Source organism: Prionailurus viverrinus, chromosome A2 (assembly GCF_022837055.1).
Source record: "Prionailurus viverrinus isolate Anna chromosome A2, UM_Priviv_1.0, whole genome shotgun sequence".
NCBI classification, from domain to species: domain Eukaryota; kingdom Metazoa; phylum Chordata; class Mammalia; order Carnivora; family Felidae; genus Prionailurus; species Prionailurus viverrinus.
In genome coordinates, this window is record NC_062562.1 from 11,967,384 (window position 1) to 11,991,232 (window position 23,849).

Genomic DNA, 23,849 nt, shown 5'->3' on the forward strand with positions numbered 1-23,849 from the left:
GGCCGAACAGGGAGTGGGCAGACCCTCCCACTGGCAGCCGGGCTCACATCCTGCCTAGCATTTCCCTGACCCCACCGAGGCAGAGGCATGGAAGGGTCCTGCTCTGGCCATTCTGTCCACCGCACACTCCGCACCCCTTTCCTTTTCACGGATCACGTACAAACCTAGTATCGATTTCAGGGGATCGAGGCAGACCCCAAATCCCACCCCTTCTGGAACCCACTTGAATTTCCTATTTTCTCTTTGGGCCCAGGGTTCCGGGTCGGTCGTTTCCCACAGCTTTCCCCTGACGTCTCTCTAAGACCTCCCTTCCCTGGATCCTAGGCTCCTCGCCCCAGGGCCCCGAGGACAGCCCTGTTCCCGCCTGTGGTCTCTTTTCCCATTGGCACCTCCAGCCTACATGCGTGTGCATGTCCTTCCTGTGTGGCAGATGCCCGGCCCTTGCTCTGGCTTATGGTTGTCACCAGCCAGGACATCTCAGTTCTCCCCTGCCATGTCCTCTGGCCCCAGGAAGGGCAGGCATCCACTTAGCAGCAGGAGTGCTGCAACAGTGTGGTGGGGGGAGGGCCAAAGTCCTCAGGGGGGTGGGTGCAGGGACTCACCGTTGGGACAGAAGAAAGCACTGTAGGTGTAGCTGCGGGGGGCTCCTTCCGGCTGAAACAGAGAGATGGGGAGAACTGAGCAGAGGAGGAGCAGTCGGCATGGGCGGGGGGGGGGGGGGGGGGAGCGGCCGCCCTCCCACGGCAGCGGCTCCGAGTCTGGACCCTGCAGGGTGGTGCCAATGTCACGGGTGCCCAGAGAAGGACCAGGCTGCCTACCTCCTAGGCCCGAGTGGGGAAACTGAGGCTCATTCCCCTTCTCCGGGCTCTGGTCAAACCCACTCACCAGCTGCTTCTAGACTGGCCGGGCTTCCCAAACTCCCACCTTGTCCTCGGGGTCTCCTGGGCTAATCGGGGAGCCAGGCAGGAGGGCACCAGCTCCTCCTCCCCCCGGTTTAGCGCCCGCGGTGGTTCCCAACCGTCACCTGCTTCCCCACCTGGCGGGAAGGTACTGGTGCCACGTGCAGTTTCGTCCCCAGCAGAAGGCACGCAGCGTCGCGTGAGGGTCCACCAAATATCTGATCTGGCAAATAGACCGCGCACCCAGAGCTCTCCAGCGGGGTGGAGAGGCAGCCGGGCTTTGCTGCTTTATCAAGCCACACGTCGGCCACGTCCTGTTTCATAAACCTGGTTTCCTCGTCCACCACGCTTCAGTGTTTCTGCTTCGACATCTCAGGTCTTCTGATGCCCACCTGTCACCTCCCGCCCCCAGGGCCGCCTGCACAAAGCGATACTGCAGATTAGGCAGCCCTTGAGCCGTGTGAGTGGGAGAAAAGGCCCAGGGGCAGAGCCCCTTGAGAATCCCTCTCTGTGCATTGAGAAATTCCTCCTGCAGACGGACGAGGCAAGAACTCTGGATGGCCTGCCATCTCCTCTGGCCCCAGGAGGGCGGGTTGTGGGCCAGGGAGCACGTTCAGGCCGAGCAAAGGGTTGCCAGGGGTCTCCGTGTTTCCCGTTGAGGCCATCCCCTCACCCCACTGGCTCACGGAGATGGCATTCCTCATCAGAGGACCCACTTGTCCCGGAGGAATCCATCAGGTCACGTCAAGCAAGCTGTGGCCAACGACTCGTCCACCTCGGGGAGTTCTGCCCAGCGTGTGTGTGTGACTCCGGGCGCTGATGGAAATCATTTGTGCTCCGTGCTGCCAGGACCACGGCCAGGAGGGAGGGCGGCTGTTTGCAGCCGAGCCCCTGGGGAGGGGCAGACACTGGGGACGCCGTGAGGAGCTTCCTCGGGGCTGTCGTGCACTCTCCAAGTAGCATGAAGAGTCTTGGCAGGGCTCTGGGCTCTGAGGTGTCCAAGCAGCCCCCAAAAGATGGGACATCACTGCTACCACATGCCCAACGTGCACTGCGAGGTGCCCTCTCCACACTGTGGGGTGAGCGTGAACGCCCCTGATTTACGGAGCAGGATTGGACTATCAAGACATACGCCCAGCCCACACGGAGCGGTAGATCCTAGATTCCCAGCCAGCAGGGGAGGTGGGGCGTCAATGAGACCCCAACACCCGGGCCCCTCTGCTGCACAGGCTCTGCGTCCTTTCTGCCCCAGGCATTCTAGTGACAGCCCTCCAAATGCCAGGTCATAATCCCTACGGCTGCCTATGACAAACAGGAAGTCGGAGACAGAGGCACATCGCCCTCCAACACGGTCAACGTGGGGGTCAGAGGACACTTCCCTGCGGCCCCTGCGAGTCCCAGGCCGCTTTCCCCAAGTCCACGGTGCACGGCGGAGGGGCTGGATGCTGAGGGCCTCTAGCGAGGAAATGCAGACACCCCACGCCTGCCCCGAGCCCCAGAGCAGGACCCGTGGGGGCTGCCCCCGCCCCAGCCAGGCCCCCGCCTCGTGGGTGATGGAATCAGGCCCTGGCCGAGTGCCCTGGCTGAGGACACGGGCTTACCTCAACCATGACACTGCGCCTGATGTGATCCCTCCCAGTGGGGCCCCTCCTGTCAGCGAAGTGGTCCTCCAGGTGTCGGATGGACTTCCCGTCCCGGCAGCAGCTTGTGTCTCCGTAAGCCAGGGCTTTGGCTGTGGGGATTTGTGTGCTCAGCGCTTGCGGTCCGAACAGAACGCCCGCCCTCCCGGGGAAGCCTCACGCCCCACCTCCTCGTGGACCGCCTCGCCCCACCTCCTGACCATTCCCCAGCCGCCGTCCTGTCTCTCAACGTGGCCTTGACCTCACGTACTGCCCCACCGGCCACTCACCTGTGCCTGGGGTCCGGACGGGGGGTGGGGGGGGCGGTGGATGCCTGAAGCAGCACGGGGCCTCACCTGTGACGTTGCTGAGTCCCAGGTCACCAAAGGACAGAACCACCCAGGTGGGTTCCGTCTCCCCAGAGGCCACGCACATCTTCTTGGTCAGATGGCGTCTGCCTGGATGCCCCACAAAGCGGATGCCCTTGGGAACTGAGATCTTCACGTAGACCTGGGGAGGGAGGGATGCCGCTCTCAAGGCTCCCGGGATGCGTGCGCCCTCCAGGCACATCCCACTGGCCACCGCCCACCGCGTCAGCCCTCTCCAAAAGCCATGCTCTTCTCGGAAGGTCCCCTCACTACTCACCGTGGTCTTGCTGGGAGCCCTCTCTTTACTTCAGCCCCCCCAACACCCCACGGGGTCAGCCTCCCCTTAGGGCCAAGGCTGATGGGGGGCACCAGATGGGCACCAGATGGGAGGGACCGCTCCCCCTGCAGGCCCCACAAGGCACTCCCCCTGACCCTCCATCCAACCTCTGAGGTCCACAGGGTCATAACAGAGTTCTGTGTGTGTGTGCACATGTGTGCATGCACGTCTCTCTGTGCACACCTATGTGCATGTAGGTGTGGTCTATGCATACACACGTGCACAAGGCATGTGTGCATGTGTGTGCACACGAGTGTCTCTATGTGCACGTGTGGTTAGACCTCCCAGTCTGCAACAGGCTCCTTGGTCCATGTCCATTTGTCCAACGAGCATGTGTGAAGCACCTAGTGGGTGCAGGGGCCCTACTAGGAGCTAAGGTAATGTAGCCAAAGAGGACACGAGTGATCCCTGGACGCCTGAGGGTCAACACACCTACATCACACACACATGCACGTGTGATGTGGAGGAAAGGTTCCGAGGAAAATCGAGTGGCAAGTGTGACAGAGCATCTGAATCCTGCCTGAGGACAAGCCCGGCGGGACCTGAGTGTGAGCAGCTGGTGCAGGCTGCGTCAGGAGCTCCCACATCCCTCTTGACTCAGTGTTCTTCCAGAACATTCTTCCAGGGAGGGAAGAAGAAACTTGAGAGCCAAGTGTCAGTGGGCCGTATTTTCCGGCTCCTGGGCGGAATGACCGCCTGCCCGTGTTGAGGGAGCTGGATGGGTCCGTTTTCCTGGTGCCTTGGGGATGTGCAACAAACCAGCCTCCAGCGTGTTCTTGCAGCTAAAAGGGGCACCTGAGGGTCCCGCCTGCCCATTCGGTGAGGACCCTCCCTTGCAGGGGCCACCTGGTTGATCAGGGATCGGTCTGCACTTATTCCGGCTTTTTAAGATGGGGGTCCTACTCCTCCTGGCTATGCAAAAAGAATGACAGGGGCACCTGGGTGGCTCTGTTGAGTAAGCATCCGACTTTTGGTTTCAGTTCAGGGCATGATCTCACAGTTTGTGGGTGCCAGCCCTGCGTCGGGCTCTGCGTCGACAGCTTGGAGCCTGCTTGAGATTCTCTCTCCCCTTCTCTGCCCCTCCCCCACTCCGTGCTTTGCTCTCTCTTGCTCTCTCTCAAAATAAATAAATACAACTAAAAAAAAAAAAAAGAATGACAGAGGATGGACCATACAGACACTGGGCTTTGGGGCACTGCTCCCCGGCTGCCTGTTTTGAGCCTATTTCACGTGTCCCCCTTAGTCCCCTCAGGCCACCCCCCGGCCACCGCCTTGCTTTCCAACACAGCAGCTCCCACCCAGCCAAATGCATGGGGCTCTGATTACCCCTCTCCTGCTTTCCCCATCAGACCCTAAAGCCCAGCTAGACTGTGTCATGGGCAATTCCCGGGACAGGCTAAGCCGCCTCCTGCCTCTGTTGCACGTGTATGCTGTTCCCTCTTCCAGGAATGCCCTTCCAGGTCCTGGTGCCTGGCTCAAACAGTGCCTGATGACTCCAGAGCTCAGGAGACCTGCCTCTTCTCGGGGCTCCGCTGGCTCCCTGCAAACACTCAATTCTAACACAGCTCTGCCCCAAACTCCCTGGGAGAGCTTGGGCATGTAACGATGAGTCTCTGAGCTTCCTGTCTGCAAACAATTGCATCGACGGCCCTTCTTCCCCGGCCCACATGGGCATTTGATATCAATGTAGGCAAAATCCTGAGGCTAGCACGGGGCACAGAGGTTAGTGGTAACAGCGCTCCGAGGTTGAGCACAGATGGGGGGCCTGGGCCCCGGGGTCCTCTGACATCTGCACAAGGCCCAGCACACACAGAGCATGTGCACAATTGGTTCTGAGTGACAGTGAATTCAAATCACTGGCATTTTACACCCAGGGGCCCCTTTCTGGTGGCCTCTGGATGTTTCATTTCCATTTCAGAACCTGCAACGACTATTCTTTTTTTTTTTTTCCCCTCCAGTTGAAATTTTCCTTTAATTAAAAAGTTTCAAGAGACAAGAAGCTCCTATGTGACAGCACATTAACGTGTGGCTCTTCTGTGGAATCAAAGAAACACCAGCGGGAAAGTCAAATATAAACACCAGCATCGAACTTGGGCTGTGCCAGCCAGACGGCTGTGCGAGAGTCCTTTACTGGCCTTCAGGCTGTCACCCGCCATCACATGCCACATGTTCTGATGCAGACATAATCATTCAGTGGACGTTTAGAACTTGCAAGTTCAAGGAAAAAAAGGAGTAAAATATTTTGTGCAAGCTCAAGGTCACCTTCTGAGCCGGGACTCAGGGCTAGCTGTCGCCTCCGGGCCAGGCTCAGAGCCATCCCCTCTGAGACTCACAAGGGACCCTCGTGTCTGCTCTTTCCCTCCTGTGCCAGAGAAAGCCAGTGAGGGCGAGTGGGGCCAGGGTGAGCTCTCCTGCCCAGTTTACAGATGGGGTAACTGAGGCAAAATGGGGCTATAAGTGGAAGTGCTGAGCCAGAGCCCGGTCTTCTGGGGGCAGCGGGGTCTGAACTCGCTGGGACCACAGCTGCGGGGTAGTGGCTGTGCCTCCCACCCAGGCAGCCTTGGGTACCCCGCTGGTAGCAAATTCCAATCACTCTCTAGCCACGTGTCCCCATTGTTTCAGGAAAAGCCAAAAATCTGGGGTGAAGTCTCTTGGTTTCCATGGTGCCTGCTTTGCGGCTGCAGCTCACATCTGCCCTCAGTGTGTCGTGAGCCCGCGGCCCTCGGGGTCCCCACCCACTTGGGCAGGGCCAGGGGGAGGTCAGCCACGTCCCCAGCGTGTGGCTTGTTAGGGTGAGGCTGAGACCTGCAGAGAGCAGGCCTGCTCCCAGCTGGACCACTGATCCTGTGCCCCACTCACCCCTCTACCCACAGCCTCGGCTTCCAGCCCCTGAGGGCTGCCTCTGACCCCGGAGAGCCCTCCCCACTTCCCTTCCTCCCACCCACCACTGACATCCAGGCCTAGCCAGAGCCCAAGGATTACAAAGTGGTGGAGGGTGAGTGCTCCTGGCCTCCCCAAGCCGCACAGATACACAGACCCCTGCCCCCCGAAACTCTCCCTTCCCCTCCATGCACCCACCTTATCTCACAGGCCATCCCCCTCGCCAGCCGGCCTTCCTCCCCAGCGTCCAAGCTCAGCCCCAAGCCCCCCCCTCCCCCCCCCCCCCCGCCTTGGGGTAGCTGTAACCGTCCGACTGTGGCCCCCGGAAAGTTATGTTGAAGTCCTAAACCTTCTGGTACCTGTCAACGTGATTTTATTTGGAAACAGGGTCTGTGCAGAGGTCATTAAGTTACCATGAGGTTATTAGGGTAGGCCCTACCCCAACAGAATTGGGATCTTTAGAAGAGGAAACACAGAGAGAAATTCACAGAGGGAAGAGAAAGCGAGGGAAGAAGGAAGGCCATGTGAAGACAGGCTGCAGATTGGAGCCACGCAGCCACAAGCCGAAGACCGTCAAGGGCTGCCTGCAGCCGCCAAAGCCAGGCCTGAGGCACCAGACGGACCCTCCCTCAGAGCCCCCAGGAGGAACCCACCCTGCCCGCACCTTGACCTTGGACTCTGACCTCCAGAACTGTGAGACAACACATTTCTATTGTCTCAAGCCACCCGGTTCCCACTACTTTGTCACAGCAGCTACACGAAAGGGGTCGAGGAGCCTTTTTCACCAGACCCCACCGCACAGCCCCTACAGGGGCTGGAGCCTCGACAGCATGACCAGGGTCTGGGTCCCTCTGCGGACACCCTTCTTAGCATCTGCGAACCCATTTAGCGTGTAACCACCGGTGACTCCTATCTCCCTGACATTTGTGGAACCTGAAACACCAACAGGCAGAGTAACGCGGCCAGGGCCGGCCGGTGTGCAAGTATAAACTGGGAGATCAGGGCGCCTCAGTCGGTAGAGCATCCGACATTGGCTCAGGTCGTGATCGCAAGGTGCACGGGTTCGAGACCCACACAGGACTCTGTGCTGACTGCTCGGAGCCTGGAGCCTGCTTTGGATTCTGTGTCTCCCTCTCTGTCTGTCCCTCCCCCACTCACATTCTGTCTCTCTCTCAAAAATAAACATTTAAAATAAAGAAAGAAACAAACAAACTGGGATACTGAGCACTTGCTTTGCTGACCTCCAGGACTTCCTGCCCCTGCCTCCCCAACAACACAGGGACCGCCCCTTCGGTGACTCCCTCCCTGATAATGAAGATGCTCTGTCCCCTTCCAAGCCCCTCAGGCTGACCCCCTCCCCTCACCCCTGCCTCTTGACATCACGGGTGCCATCCCCCCACCCCCGGGCACAGGGAAGGCTGTGTGCGGGGGCAGGTGTAGTACCTCGGCACAGGTGCCCATGTAGTTGTAGACGCTGAGCGGGATCTTGGCTTGCTCCCCGCGGACCACGTAGGCGGGCAGGGTGAAGTCCACAAAGAAAGGCTTGAAGGTCTTCAGCACGGCAGGCACGGCGACACCCAGGCCCCAGGCCTCGGACAGACCCACGGCCTCACCCACCCAGCTGGTGATGGAGTCCGGGACCCGCACGCTGAGCATCTCCTCGCCGGACGGGTCGCTGCGGAAGGATAGACAACCATGGGACCCTTTTCCAGGGCCGAGCTGAGGCAGCCAGGTGGGAATGCAGGGCTGCAGCTGGAAGGCCTGGGGGCCCAGGCAGGCGCCCCTGCAGCTCGGCAACAAGCACGTAGGCACAACGCGGCGTGTGACAGGAGAATGCCGCCCCTCGGCCCTAACTCAGGTAATGAGGCGCACCAGTGGCTCTCAGGACAACGGTGGACCCACAACAGTGCACGCTCCGCCCAGTGTAGCGGGGGGAAGACACTGAATTGAGGGGTCGAGTCATTTGGGGCTTGTGTCTCCCAGAAGTTACGCCCAAGCCCTGACCCCCTGTACCTGTGAATGTGGCCTTATTTGGGAAACAGGGTGTTTGCAGATGAAATTAGCCAAGACGAGTTCATACTGGACGAAGGTGGGCCCCAATCTAAGGATGGGGGTCCTTATAAGAAGGAAATCTGGACACAGAGGAGGAGACCATGTGAAGACAGAGGCAACAGACGGGAAGGATACAGCTAAAAGCTGAGCACCAGAGCCCCCAGGGGCTGGAGGAGGCCCAGAAGGCTCCTCCCCGGAGCCCCCAGGGGCTGGGGGAGGCCCAGAAGGCTCCTCCCCTGGAGCCCCCAGGGGCTGGGGGAGGCCCAGAAGGCTCCTCCCCTGGAGCCCCCAGGGGCTGGGGGAGGCCCAGAAGGCTCCTCCCCTAGAGCCCCCAGGGGCGGCGTGGCCCTGCCCACACCTTGATCTCGGATGCCTGGCCTCCAGAACTGTGAGACAACAAATTTCTGTTGTTTTAAACCATCCAGTCTGTGGTTCTTCATGACAGCAGCCACAGGAAACTCATACAGTACCAAAAAAAAAAAAAAAGTACAACGTATCATCGATCATTTTTTATATTGATCGCATTTTGAAACAACCATGTTTGGGGATATGTATCGGGTTGAATAAAATATAAGATTCAAATGAACTCCACCTGTTTCTTTTTGCCCTTTATAACACGGCACTAGGAAATCTGACGTTACGTACGTGGGGAATTACAGATGTTATCTTTCGAGCAGACGGTGCTGCTCACGATTCTCCCTGCCTTCACCCCGCCCCCACCCACCCCCCACCAACGGCACCACTGATCACGTTAGGATGGCTCGGGAGGGAAACCCTGTGGTCAACTTTGCATATCCAGGATGTCCTTTCCAGATTTATCGTAAACATTTGCTGCAAGAATCCTCTGCTCCTTACTCACCTGCCTGACCCCTGTCTGCCTCCCGGGAGCCTGACCCCAGGCTGCGGCACATGGCGACCCCGCGGCCCATCAGGCCCCACAGGACCTAGGACATCTATCCTCACTTCTACGAGGGCCACACGCTGTCACCCTGTGACAACTCAAGTCAGCCTCTTCCCATTAGAAGTGGCAGAACTTTTACCAGCGTCATATGGGCACAGCCAACTTTTCTGTGGACACTGGGTGCCCCCAGCCTGCCCTTCAGGGGTATCTACCCTTCCTGGCCTGGCATCCTTGTCCCACAGACTCCTGCAGAGCCCGACCCTCGATTATAAGTCTTTGTGTGATTTTTTTAGGCCTGACTACAGGCTGTTACAAAGGCTTTCCCTCGCAGGCCTCGGGGAAAGCCGTCCTCCCCACACCAGGCTTGTGGCCTAGCCAGTGTCCTGTGGTCTCTGAGGGGAACTGCAGTCAGGGACTCTGGGCCCCTGGCCAGCCATGCTTCTCCCATATTTGCCTTCCCAGCCCCAGTGCCTCCATTCCTAGCTCTGTGTGTTTTTAGGGATCTGCCTGGGCCCCAAGGTCATTAGGTGTCTGAAGACCTCTGCCAAGGTCTCCTTCTCATGGGAGGAAACCTTGAAGGCATTTCTCCCACTTTGGCTCAGCACCCAGTACTTTCCCACTCTGAGCTCTCCTCCCTCCATTCCGTAGGTGTCAGAGCCCATAAAACTGCCAGAGCCGTTTGTCCAGGGGTCTCTCCATAGTGAGATGACCCCCATGTCTGATCCACCTGCAAGATATTCCGTTCTGTGGGGAAACCGGAACAGGGGGCATCAGGCTACACTGCCACAGTAATGATGAAAGGGCTTCACCATTACTTTCACTATGGCTTCTCGTCATTGCTTGACTTGGCCACTCCAACACCTGACAGCTCAGTTCTCCCTCTCTCCAGCTCAGCCTTGACAGCTCCCACCCATCCCACCTTTGTGCATCTCGACCCTTGAGCCTCGTCAAACTGCTCAGAGTTACCTGCTTTCACAGTCATACCCCACCTGGCTCTGCCCACTGACCTGGGGGTGCTCCCTCTGCCTGAAATAACCATGAAACAGCCACAAGAATGGGAGCTGCCCACCAGCCTGGCTGGGCTGTTGTGAGGGGCCTGGAGATGCACAGTGCACTGTGACCACCCCCAAAAAACTCACAGAGGGGAGGTGGGCATTATAGCCGAGGACAGAACATACTGGGCACTGGAACCAGGATACTGTCCCCAATCCCTACCATGTGCCCAGACAAGGTCCCTGCCTTGTGCTGCCTGCTATAAGGCACACAGAAAACAAAAAGCACAGTGATGGAAATAAGGCCCTCCTTACGAGCAATTACATTAAATGTAAATGGATTAAACTCTGCAGTCAAAAAAGCAGAGATCGACAGAGTGAATTAAAAAACATGACCTGACTCTCTGCTGTCTACAAGAAACTCACTTTAGCTGCAAAGACAAAAATAGGTTGGAAATGAAAGAATGTAAAAGATATCCCAGGCCAACTGTAACCAAGAGAAAGTAGCCGTGGCTATCCTGATACGAGACAAAATGGGCTTTAAGTAAAAAAAGAGTACATAAGAGACTAAAAAGGACATTAGATAGTAATAAAAGGTTCCATACAGCAAAAAGATACAACAATTACGAACACCTACACGTCTAATAACAGACCACTGACATATATGAAACATACAAAAAGGGAAAGAACTGAAGCAAGAAATAAAAAGCTTACAATAATAGTTGGGGACTTCAATAGCCTGTTCTGAATAACAGACTGAACAACCAGACAGAAGATGAGTAAGCAAGTAGAAGACTTAACACAATAAAGCAACCAGATCCAGAGGCATGCACACACGACAGTCTTCAAGCAAGATCATGAATAAGGCCACAAATGAAGTCTCAGTAGATTTTGAAAGGCAGATATTAAACAAAGTATCTTCTCTGACCACAGTGAGACAAAGTTAGAAATCAGTAACAAAAGGAAAACCAGAAAATTTACAAATGTGTGGAAATTCAAGAACATATTTTTTGATGTTTATTTATTTCAAGAGACAGAGAGAGCATGAGAGCATGCATGCAAGTGGGGGAGGGGCAGAGAGATCCCTAGCAGGCTCTGTGCTGTCAGCACACAACCCGACACAGGGCTCTATCTCACAAACCATGAGATCACGACCTGAGCTGATGTAATCAACACATTCTTAATTGACCAATGGATCAAAGAAGAGATCACAAAGGAAATTTTAAAATACTCAGAAATGAATGAAAACAAAACATAACACACTAAAACTTCTGGGATGCAGTAAAAGCAGTGCTAAGGGGGAAATTTATAGCTATATATGTATTAAAAAAGAAGAAAGATCTTGGGGCACCTGGGTAGTTCAGTTGGTTAAGCGTCCAACTCTTGATTTTGGCTCAGGTCATGATCTCACGGTTCCTGAGTTCAAGCCCTGAGTTGCTGATGGTGCAGAGCCTGCTTGGCATTCTCTCTCTCTCTCTCTCTCTCTCTCTCTCTCTTTCTCCCTCCCTCTCTGTCTGCCTCTCCCCACTTGCACAAGCATGTGCACACTCTCTCTCAAAATAGATAAACTTTAAATAATAATAAAAAGAAAGATCTCAAATACACAACCTAATTTCACAACTTAAAGAACTAGAAAAAGAAAAACAAACTAACCCCAAAGCTAACAGAAGGAAGGAAATAATAAAAAACTAGAGCAGAGATAAAGGAAATAGAGAACAGAAAAATAACAGAGTATCAACAAAACCATAAGCTGATTCTTTGAAAAGAGCAATGAGACTGACCAACCTTTAAGTAGACAGACTAAGGGAAAGAAAGAGAGAAGTCTCAAGTTAGTAAAATATGAAATGGAAGTGGGGACATTACTACCCATTCTGAGAAATCAAAAGATTATTTTTAAAAAGTACATAAAAAAGTACATAAATACCTATATGCCAAGAACTTGGATGACCCAGACGAAATGGGCAAATTATACAAATGCAAAACCAACCGAGACTAAATTACAAAGAAATACAAAATCTGAAGAGACCCAGAACTGAACAGACCTCTAAAGAGATTGAATCAATAACCCAAAATCTGTTACAAAGAAAAAGCCCCAGACCTGATGGCTTCACTGGCGAATTCTACTGAACACTTAGAGAAGAACCCTTGTGCACTGTTGGTCGGAATGTAAAATGGTGCAGCTACCGTGGGAAACACTCTACAGGTTCCTCAAAACGATTAAACATATGGGGCGCCTGCGTGGCTCAGTCAGTTAACCATCCGACTCTCAATTCTCAGTTTCAGCTCAGGTCATGATCTCACGGTTTCACGAGTTCGAGACCCGCATCGGGCTCTGCACTGACAGGGTGGAGCCTGCTTGGGATTCTCTCTTTCTCCCTCTCTCTGTACGCCTCCCCCATTCACGCTGTCTCTGTCTCAAACAAACAAAGAAACAAAAACCGATTAAACACAGAATCACCATACGATCCAACAATTCCATTTCTGGGTATACACCCAAAAGAACCACAAGCAGGGTCTGGAAGAGCTATTCGCACACCTGTGTTCATAGCAGGATTATTTCTAACAGCCAAAAGGTGGAAGCAAGAGCAATGTTACCTGGCCCCCCAAAACATCCAGCACCCAGAAAATAGATACATTTGACACACGTGAATGATCACAGACAGACAGCTCATGTTAGATTTAGACCCCCGGAACTTAATGCAATCATCTGGATCTGTTCTGACCAGGAGTTAAGTCTTTCCATAATGGGGACACAAGCATCTGTGAAAGCAGTCTGAGGAACCCCCAGCTGTGAGCTCGGTTCTGTGATGACCACGTGCCATGGCATCTCATGTCTAGAAGCTCCCCCCACCCCACCTGCTCAGCAGCAAGCCCACCCATGGCCCAGGGGCATCTGACCTTTCATGCCTAACTAGTTTCCCAGGGCAGCCCCCCATCTTTCCACTACTGGTACCACTGGTGTTCTGACCCCAAGCATTGAAAGAAAAAAAACAGCCAATAGCATCTGGCAGGAATTTGGCACAGCAGGGCTTCTTCAAAAAGAACTACAAGGGGGAACAAATGTGGAAAGGAAATGTGCTGAGGAAAGCAGCCTGTTTTGTGGGCAGGAGCTTGAGTCCCCTGAGGAGTGAAGAGGGGACGGAGGGGGGTGGGGTGGAGTTCACGTTCCAGGGAACTGTAATCGTTTTAATGAGCTCGTTACGCAAACAGAGCGGATAGAGTTACCCCAAGTGGGAGTTGTGAGAGGCACAAAGCCCCTGCATTTCATATTTCCTGAGCAGATGTCCAAAGCCGCAGCGGGATTTGGGGTTGACTTCATGGCTTTTGAGTTTTTATGTGTTAGGAAAGGATGCCCAAAGTCTTACTCAGATGTTGATGTCAGATCCGAAAGCAACCCTACCAGGGGCAATCTGGACTTGCACGAGTGCCCTTGAGTCAGCCTGCAGACACAATGAAGAAAAGGAATCTTACTGTACCTGATGTTGAGACAATGCCAAATCCATGTTTCGGGGAAGAAGGTCCTTTTCCTCTTCTCTGCTCTATGAAATTCGAAAAAGAAGTGATTCAGTTTCCATGGGCGTAATGTAATTCTGCTGCCTGGCAGGTTAACATCTACACAAGCAGAATGTTAACACGTTACTTCGTACCTGGAAAGGTTAACCTTCTACCCAGTTAGGGTGCAGTGTGTTAATTCTCTTGGCTGTCCATCAACATTCTACTCGATTAGGACGGAACGTGCTAACTCTTTTACCTGGCAGGGTTAACATTCTACTCGATTAGGACTAGTAGGAGTGAAGCATCAAAGGCTTGATAGAATCACCTTAAATCAACAGGCACTTCACATCCTGAGTTTAGAAGGGAAGAAGGGTCACAGGGACCACGCGTCACAGGGAAATACCCACGGAGACGTGTGCCAAGACAGACGAATGGACTGGTTTGTCGGAGCAACCAGCCAAAGTCTCCATCAAGAGGGTGACTGGGTTAATCAAATGGTAGTACAATCGTGCAGTGGGATGTTACACGTCAGTCTAAAAGAGTGAGGTCAGTGCAGATATACTGACACGGATGGGTCTCTAAGGCTTGTTGTTGACTTCAAAAAAGAAGGCACAGGGCCACCTGGGTGGCTCAGTCACTTAAGTGCCCAACTTCGGCTCAGGTCATGATCTCATGGTTTGTGGGTTCGAACCCCACGTCAGGCTCTGTGCTGACGGCTCGGAGCCTGGAGCCTGCTTGGGATTCTGTCTCCCCCTCTCTCTGCCCCTCCCCACTCACCTTCTATCTCTCCCTCTCTCTCAAAAATGAATAAACATTAAAAAAAAAAAAGAAGGCACAGCACAGTACTATAGTATTCACTCATTGTTTAAAAAAAAAAATCCTTGTATATGCATGGAAAATTTCTAGAAGGATCTCTAAGAAATTATTGACCAAAAAGGGGAATGGAGGGTCTAGAGGTAGGAGAGAAACTACATTAAATTATATAAACTTTCACACTGCTTGAAAAAAATTAAATCACTGCATATGGTTAAGAAACATACCTTGTCTTCAGAATACAGATGTACAGATGGGTTATCAATTACAAAAGATATGAACACTTGCTTTTGAAGGCATTTGTATGCCTTTGTGCAGCGGGATTTACAACTGCCTTTGTGGTTTGGGGTTTCAGAAAATTACTCTCATATCCACTCCCAGGCCAAGCTCTTGGGGGTCCTGCTACATGAGAGTGTCAGGACCCCCAAGGCACTATCTGGTGGGTGGAGGCCCACAGGCCAGTGTTACACCTCCCTCAGCAACCACATCCTAGAATACTGCCGTGTACCATATGGGAAGCCTGGTTTGCCCATGCTGTGATTTGGAGTTTGGAAACTAGGACCCTCCTGGGCCTGCCACACTCCTGCTAAGTGTGCGGCCCAGGCAGAAAGAACCCAGGAGAACAAGGTATCCAGGACCTCAGTCTAGGTAGAGAATGTGTGAAAGATGGAGAGGGCTTTTGGGGACAGGCTTGCCAGGGCTGGAGGTCTTCTCGGCCACTTCTGGCTTAGAACAAGGGCTGAGGTGTGTGGGGCCCACCCTCTGGGTCTCCAGAGAGACAAGATGCTGAGCCACTACCGACCACACCGATGCCAGCCCCGGCCCTTTGGTTCTGTGCCCTTCTTGGAGTGGGTGGGAGAGAGTAGAGCTAAGGCCTGCCTCCCTAGTCCCAGCCCCTAAATCCAGACAGAATGGGAGCCAAGGTCTCCAGAACACTTCCCCTTCCCCAGCTGGCTGGTTGAGACCTGGGCTTGAGGAGGTAGTAAGAGAGGCATCAGACAAAGGGGGTGGAGAGAAAAGAGGGGAGACAGGAAAGGATAGGAGAGAGGAGAAAACAACACCTCCTGTGAAACTAAAGTTTCCATGACTCTAGAGACAAAACCCCAAATCCAAGGGAGAAACGGGAACTCTTCTCTGCATCACTCATTGATAAGCTAGCAAACAGACAAACAAGAAGTGAGCAAGAGTATGGAGAATGTAGGCATCACCATCGACAGGCCTGACCTAAAGTATCCATAGAGAGCCCTGTACAGAATTGATGGGGGCTTAGATCTTATTTTCAAGAAGACATGCACATTTACAAAAGTTGGCCACATAAAAAGTCTTCAAAGTAAGAACAGGACAACAGATAACACACAGACCATGTTCACTGGCCGCAATGCATGTTTGCTACAAATTTATGAAAAACATTAAAAAATATTAATTAAAAAACATCACTTGAAATTTTAAAAAGTGTCCACTTCGGCACAAGTCACAGCTCAAAAAGTTAGAACCTATCTGGAAAGAAGCAATAATGGAAACACTTCACAACACAACTCAGGTGCTTCCAAAGCAGCACTCTTAGGGAAATTCATGCCTTTCAAAAGGCTTAAATGTGCAGAGTTCAAATAAGAGACTGAGAAGTATTACTTGGTGTCCAACTTGAAAAGGCAGAGAATTGAAGGTGAAAAGGGAGGAGAGAGGAAAAGAACAAAGAAGAGAGAGACACTAGAAAGAAGTTTCTGAGCAAAGTCCCTGGGAGAGGGAGGATCAAGCCCCAGCTTCCCTCCCCACCCCAACCCTTCTGTTCCAGGCAGTTCTGCTCCTGAGGTGCCTTCCTTTCTCTGCACCCCCAATCCCATGCACTCGGGTGTGGTCAGGAACTGGGGAGGGGGGCTGGCATGCTTGGTTCCCGGGGTCACTACTAGGTCAGTAGTGACTTTGTCCACCAGGGGACACTGGGACATTTTTGGTTGTAACAACTGGGAGAAAGGGGTGCTATTGGCAACAGGTGGGGGGAGGCCAGAGATGTTGCACAACACCCAGCCGTGCATGGACAGCCCCACCACAGAGAATGATCCAGCCCCTAAAGACCACAGTATGAGGTGAGACAACCCTACTCGACGTGGCAATTACCTGGGGGGTTGTCTGGAGGACCCTGCTGCCACCAGGCTCCCCGTGTGGGGCTGGAAGGCAGGGACAGCCTCATCGGTGTATAGGCCGCCATCTTGTCGGTGGTTCAGGCTCACCAGGTCGGTCATCACCACCAGTCCCGTTTCCTAGGCAACAGACAGTGCCGTGGATGGGATGGCCCCAGCAGTTCCATCACTGTGGGGTTACCAGCCCAACATCCTCTGCTCTGGGCTTGGGTGCAGAGCTTGGGTGCTCTGCTCTGGGTGACACAGGCTGAGGAGATCATGGGGCCCAGTGACCACGAAGACAGAGCAGAGGGGAGGCCAGCATATCTGTGGCTCAGGCACAAAAAGCCACATGTATGACTCCACGGATATGAAACATCCAGAACAGGTAAATCCATAAGGACAGAAAGTAGATTAGCAGTTGCCAGGGGTTGGGGGAGGGGGCACAGGGAGCCACTACTCATGGGGATGCGGTTTCCTTTTGAAGGGATGAGATCATTCTAGAATTAAGACACAGGTGCTGGTGGCACAACACCGTGAGTGCCCTAAATGCCGCTGAATTGTGCATTTTAGAATGGTTCGTTTTCTGTTTGTTCTGTTCATTGTGAATTTCACAATTAAAAAAAAAAAAAATCAGTTGGCACCGTGCCTGATCTACATCAGAGACAGACGGAGATCTGCAATTGTTACTGTTATGATCTCGACCACTGCGCTAAATACCAGGAGCAACTAGACTGCAGGAAAGCCCCACCCCAGACTGACCAGCTCTGCTTTGGGAATAAGGAGTATAAAGTCAGTGACTCAGACTCAGAAGCACCCCCCCCCCCTTAATTCCAAGAGCGGCCAGGGCCCAGCAGTTCAAACTGCCAGGCGTTCAACAAATGTGTAATTGAAACATCGTTTGTTCCAGTACAGACATAGATGTGCATACAGATATATAGACAGATGTAGGCGTGTACTATTGTTTAGCTAATAGAGCAACGTGTTAATTGTGGGATCTACAGGCGGTGAGTATATAGGCATTTGTTCTTTTGTTCTACTTTTCTGTAGGTCTGAAAATTTCCCATAAAAAAAAAAAAACAAGAGGAAAAGGATGCGTTTTTAATGATTTTTATAATGGGAGGGGGGGAAGAGCAGCCACAGATGGGCCGTGCATTCGAGTGGAGACCGCCAGCATGCTCATGGGGGCTGGCAGTATGATCTAGAATGATACTTGTGTCTCCTGCACCCCCGGTAGCCCCCGGCGTCCGCAGCCCGGAAGGAGGGGGACGATGTGAGCCCCCTGAGAGCACGGCCGCCTGCTCCCAGCGTGATGGTTTTCCTCCCAGCAAAGCACCCTTACCACCTCTGCTCCATAGCAAGTCCCAGTTATTGGCTGACACCCATAGCATTCTGCTCTGGTTGGCCTTGCAAATCAGGAGGGTCCGCTTATGAGCCTCCATTGGGGAGAATCAAACTAGTTCTGCCCCAATAAAAGTTTGGAAACCTCCACCCTGACCATCTCCGTATCTCGGAGTTCATTTGTTTCCAAGCGAGAGGAGCCTGGAAGGGGCGGTGGGTCTAAGACCATCTGTGCTTACGGCGAAGGCAGATCCGGAGTCCTTGGTGATGCCCCAGGGCCACGGGAAGATGGACGAACGCCTGCGTCGGGCTGCCAGTCCAGCCCACCAGAAGGACCCATCCTCCCGGGACACCCCGAAGGCATCAGAAACATCATACTCTTCCAATTCCCGGAAAACCTACAGGCAAAGGAGAACAGAGAGCAGTCAGCCGGAGGTTTCCTTTCCACCCAAACTGGCTCTCGGGGGTCTGGCTGCTCCTTCCGTGAATACCACTTCGAGACAATCTCAGGAGATGGGCGTTGGTGGCATTAGCCCATTCTAAAGATGGGCAGACTGGGGCTGGAAAGGTAGGATCTGTGGACAACGTTCTATTGCAAGAGTCTGATGAATTCGACTCTACGATCTTTCACTACGGCAATAAAGATTGGGTTCGATGGTGAGAGAAAGAATCTGGTTCACATGGGGGCTCTTCACTGACTGGAAAGGGAGAGACCCTCGTGGGGGTGCTGGAGCCTGGCACCAGAGGGCCCCACTCACCTGGGCCGGAGTCAGCTGAAACCCAGACCTGAGCAGGTAGACGCTCTTATCCACCGCAGTGACACACACACAGCTGCCCCTTGCAGCCCTGACCCGCAGGTCAACAACCTCCCCAGGCTGGGTCTCATTTGCTGAGTACGTCACTGAAACCTGGATCCGAACACAGCAGAGAGACCAGGAGCTCGGCCAGACTCTCCTGACTCACCCACCCACCCTCTCCGCCTGCCAAGGAGAACTGGTCTTGGCCAGCTCACTTGGGACCCTGGCCTTGCTGCCCAGGTGAGGACAAGGGCGGGAGGCAGAATGAAAGGAACAAGGCTGGTACAACTGGAACATTCTGCGCAGAGGAGGGGAGGGGAGAGATGGGGAGACAGGCACGGGCCGAGGGCACGCGGCAGCCAGCTTCAAAGGATGCAGGGAGAGGGGGCAGAAGGCTGAGCCCACTGAGGGGGACACGAGTGGTATCCCTTAGATCTGGAACTCAGTGGGGACAGCTGACTGCTTTCCCTGCGTGCGATCGGTGGTGACTTCTGGAGGTGCTCCAGTAAAGATGCAACCTTGGCTGCAATTATTCCTGAAGGGTCCTGCCCGGGATACCATTTGGGAGCCCGAGCGGCAGCTGTGCACGGCCCGGCACGGACACCCTGGAGCCCCCAGCCTTCGGTGGCGCTTGCCTGTCCCCACTCCCCTGATTGGCCCCCCACGTTCTACCTGGTTCTCAAAGAAGCTCTCCACAGCAAACTGGAGGCTGTCGGCGACGCCTTCTCCATTCTCCCTGACGTAGAAGACCAGCAGGCGGCCAAGGGGGGCCATGCTGGGGGTCACGGCCAGCCGGAGAGAAGTCACACACACGTTGACCTCAGCCGCTGGGGCTGGAGGGGGCTCTAAGACAAGGCAAAGGTGGGGAGAGGCGTGAGGACCCAGCACCCCACGACGGGGCCACCAATGCCCCAGGTTGCCCTGGGGATGACCTGGGGTGCAGCGTGGAGGTGCTGGCCCAGGGCAAGCGCTCCGTGGACACTTGCACCACCTAGAAGGGAAGGGAAGGCCCAAAAGGATGTGGGTGTGTGATTCCCAGAGCACCATTCAGGCCAGCAGTTCTCAACTAGGACCGTGCTGCCCCCCAGGGGACAGTTTTGGCTGTCCCGACTTGGGAGTGCCGCGGGCATCTAGCGGGATGGGGCCTTAGCGGGGTGGGGCGCCGGGGAGGCTGCTCAGCCCCCTGCAGTGCACAGGACAGCGCCACCAATGGGAGAATGATCTGGCCCCAAACATCAGTAGTGCCGAGGGTGAGAAACTCTGCCTTCTCATGAGAGAGACCTTGTCTTCCTGTGTATCTATCTATGCACCTGTATCTCTGTCTATGAACTATGAATTAACCTATGAATCTGAGTGTAAATCTAAGTATTTAGGGATCTATCTGTGGATTTATCTATCCATAAATCCATCTATCTATCTATCTATCTATTGATCTATTATCTATCATCTACCTATCTTCCTATCTAATCTATCTATCTTCCTATCTATCTTCCTATGTATCTATCTGATTCTCACCTACAGATGACTTCCCCTCAGGGACACTGCCAATGTCTGGAGACTTCTTAGGTCATCGTACTGCCTGTGGATAGGATGCTACTGGCACCGAATGGGTGGAGGCCGGGGATATGGCTCCATACCCCACTACACACAGGACGGCCCCACCACAAATCGTCTGTCTTCAAGTGCCCCCAAGACCCGGTTTGGGGATCCTGCTTCAGGCAGAAGGGCTGTGAAGGGGATGGGGCTGGGGAAGACCCAGGGGAGGTGACGGATATTTTAGTGAGCACGTAGAGTCAAGGAGAGGAGGAGGGCTCCTAGGTGCGGTGGGGGGCGGGGGGGTGGCGATCTGGGCAGAGTCGGAGCGGCCACCGGCAGATGGCAACACAGTCCAGTGCAGGCCGGCACAGGGGTCTAGCCTGTGGCTCGCCTCCCCCAGTCCCCTGCAGACAGGCGGTGAGGACACCCTCGAGAGGACGTCTCCACCCGCCCTGCGGCTGACCCCTGCCCATCCTCCTGGCCCGAGCCCCATCTCGCCTGGGACACACGCTCTCCGCCCTGAAGCAGGCACCTCTCCAGGCTGCGTCCTGCTCCCCCTTCCTGTCTGTCCCACCCCAGTGTCAGTGAGAACAGGGAACCCCAGCCTAATGGCCTGGCTCACCGGTCTCAAGAAGGTGCATTAAGCGAATCGGTTTCTCCGGGGCCGCCCGCCGGCTTCTCCGCTGGGTGAGGTGGGCGGGCTGCCGGCCCGAGAGCACGATGTTGCCCCGCGCGGCCACCTCGTAGTACAGGGTGAAGCTACAAGGGCACGTGGACTTCACCGGGAAAAGCGCTTCCTCTCCGACCTGTGGGAGACACGCAGCACGGGGGGCCCTGCCTGGCACCCACGGCCCGGCACCCACGCCAAGCAGATGGCTGCTCTGGGGCCACAGGGACGCTGGGATGGCTGCGGCAGGAGTGCTGGCCTCCCAGCAGAGAGCCGGGCATCCTGGCGCCGGCCGTGTGCCCTGGGCGGCGGAGCAACTGTGCTAACGGCGTGGAGACTCTCGACGAGCTGACGGTGCAGGAACATGGCCCATGAGAGGTGTGGCCTTTGCCCCCCAGCTCCTGAGAGGCGATCTCCAAGCCTTTGAACTGTCCTGCCTGCCTGTCTCTGTTTACCTGAGGTCTCAGGCCACACCAGATACTGACAATATGATTCATGGGGGGCCAGGGGAGGGGTACAGGTCACACTCTGTCACTTTGACCTCTGGAGGGGCTGGGACTGAGGTCAGCTATGCAGGTGGTCGGCCAGGTCTGGGTGACTGACCCCCGGTAAAAACCCCAGACGCTCAGCATTCCTGGTCATATGTCTGGTAAGGGTCTAGTGTCCAGGACGTATAAAGAACTCTCACAGCTCAGCAATGTACAGATGACTTTCTAAACTTAAAAACAGCAGGGGAAGCCAGATGAAGGATATACGGGATCTCTCTGCACCATCTGAGCAACGCTTCTGTAAATCTAAAATTATTCCAAAATTTGAAATTAGGAGCACCGGGGTGGCTCAGTCGGTTAAGTGCTCGACGCACCTTCAGTGCGGGTTATGATCTCAGGGTTCGTGCGTTCAAGCCCTGTGTTGGGCCCTGCGCTGACAGCACGGAGCCTGCTTGGGATCCTCTCTCTCTCTCCCTCTCTCTCTGCCCCTTCCCCACTTGCACTCCCTCTCTCTCTCCCTCTCAAAATAAAGAAACTTTAAAATAAAATAAAAAGTATGAGGGGGCTTGGGTGGCTCAGTCGGTTAATGGTCCAACTTTAGCTCAGGTCGTGATCTCGAAGTTTGTGAGTTGGAACCCCGCACCAGGCTCTGTACTGACAGCCCAGAACCTGGACCCTCCTCTGGATTCTGTGTCACCCTCTCTCTCTGCCCTTCCCCTGCTCCTGCACGCTCTCTCTCTCTCTCTCTCTCAAAATAAGTAAATAAATAAACTTAAAATAAAATAAGAAGTATGATAACAGATTACAACATATTGAAACATTCTTTTAAAGTCCTCAAGTCCATAACATACTCAAAACAATACAGCAATAAAATAATGGTAGGGAAAAGAGACAGAAAGTTCTTTCTTCTTTTCTTTTCTTTTTTTTTTTTTTTTTGAAAGTTCTTTCCTTTTACAGAGGAACACCAACTCCTAACGTAGAAGGAATGACAGGACTCAGACCTGCCATCACATAGCCCCTACTGTGATAACTGACGACAGCAAGAATTGTCAGTGAGGCTAAAAGCAGCGGGTGAAAGGTCGGTGGGGGGGGTCAGGACGCTGTGGCCGGGAGGGGCCTCAGACTGGCACCACAGATTACTCAGTAGCCTCACCCACCGGGGAGAGAGCTGGTAGAAATCACACACCAACAAGGATAAGATCAGCTCCAGCAACAGTGGGGTCTCCTAAATCTGCACCTCTTGACAGGCTGCTATGAGGACAGCACACACACAGTAATTCTGCCGATTCTAATTCAGGATGTGGGAGCATCTCCAAGACCACACAGGCCCGAATTCTTCACAAAAGTCACGGGGATGAAAAGGCAGAGGTAGGGGCTGTTCCAGATCAAGAGCAGATATGGACACAGAAGAGCCAAACGCAACACGGGTGGCCACGGATCCCGAATGAAATGCGCACGTGCCCACGCGTGCACGCGCGCTCACATATACACGTGCATGCACATAGCCGCACATTACTTGCACACGTGTGCACAAGACTGTGGGCGTTCACGCGCAAGATAGAAGTCACATCCTTGGGGACATCTTTGAAAATCTGAACACTGCCCGTGAACCAAAAAAAATATGTTGAGTTAATGTAATTTTCTTAGACGTGACAATAGCTTTGAGGTCATGTTGAAGAATGTCCTGATTTTTAGGACGTATTATGCTCAAATATTTTAAGAGTGAAGCATCAGGATGTCTGTAACTCATTTTCAAATGTTGTAGCCAAAACAAAAGGGCTAAAGAAATAGATGAGTTGATGGGGTGCCTGGGTGGCTCAGTCAGTTAAGCATCCGACTTCGGCTCAGGTCATGATCTCACAGTTTGTGAGTTCAAGCCCCACGCCAGGCTCTGTGTGGACAGCTCAGAACCTGGAGCCCGCTTCATATTCTGTGTCTCCCTTTCTCTCTGCCCCTCCCCTGTGTGCTCTCTCTCTCTCTCTCTTTCCAAAATAAACATTAAAAAAATTGTTTTAATTAAACAAAATAGATGGATAGATGGGTGGACAGGTGCCTTGGACAGGTGCGTGGATGGGTGAGTGGGTGGATGGATGGGCAGAGGGCTGCACAGGTGGACAAGTGGGCAGGTAGGTAGGAGGACAGATGGACAGAAGCAAAATGTGAATTCATAAATCCAGGTGAAAGGCATAGGATTATACTTTTTTTTTTACGATTTCTAAGTTTGTAAATAGTCACCTTATAAAAAGGCACTGAAACAAAAGTCCCCTTCTGTTTCAGATGTTAGGGGGCAGAAAAACGCACAGCCTTCCTCTTCTCATGCACTAACCCCACGGCAACCCTAAAAGATAGGGTTGTCAAACCCATTTACAGAGCAGCAATCCCCCCCTCCCCCGCCCTGCCTGGGCCTTCAAGCTGGAGGAAGGGGAAAGGGCCCTGACACAGAGCCCAGACTGGACCAAGCACGGCCACTCTTGCCTCAACGCCCTGAGGTTGTGCCCAGGGCCCCGGTGATGACAGTCGCGGGGGGGAGGGGCTGGAGCCAGCTGA

General features: G+C 53.8%; 1 protein-coding gene across 6 annotated transcripts in view; it reads right to left on the reverse strand.

Annotated features, from left to right (window-relative positions):
• Positions 1-23,849, reverse strand: part of CPAMD8 (C3 and PZP like alpha-2-macroglobulin domain containing 8) — an 84,395-nt gene that overhangs the window by 33,267 nt on the left and 27,279 nt on the right. For 3 of the 6 annotated variants that reach the window (XR_007147247.1, XM_047834676.1, XM_047834717.1), the window contains 11 exons: positions 20,770-20,953; positions 19,284-19,456; positions 18,573-18,722; positions 18,054-18,212; positions 16,472-16,614; positions 13,525-13,587; positions 7,547-7,778; positions 2,875-3,028; positions 2,501-2,631; positions 1,025-1,117; positions 603-654 (listed from right to left, as the gene is read on the reverse strand). Coding sequence is in view for 5 of the 6 variants with exons in the window: in XM_047834676.1 (XP_047690632.1) it covers positions 603-654; positions 1,025-1,117; positions 2,501-2,631; positions 2,875-3,028; positions 7,547-7,778; positions 13,525-13,587; positions 16,472-16,614; positions 18,054-18,212; positions 18,573-18,722; positions 19,284-19,456; positions 20,770-20,953 (1,534 nt within the window). In the remaining variant the exon portion in view is untranslated. The remainder of the gene's footprint in view (positions 1-602; positions 655-1,024; positions 1,118-2,500; positions 2,632-2,874; positions 3,029-7,546; positions 7,779-13,524; positions 13,588-16,471; positions 16,615-18,053; positions 18,213-18,572; positions 18,723-19,283; positions 19,457-20,769; positions 20,954-23,849) is intronic. The other 3 variants (XM_047834683.1, XM_047834707.1, XM_047834693.1) reach the window with 3 other exon arrangements.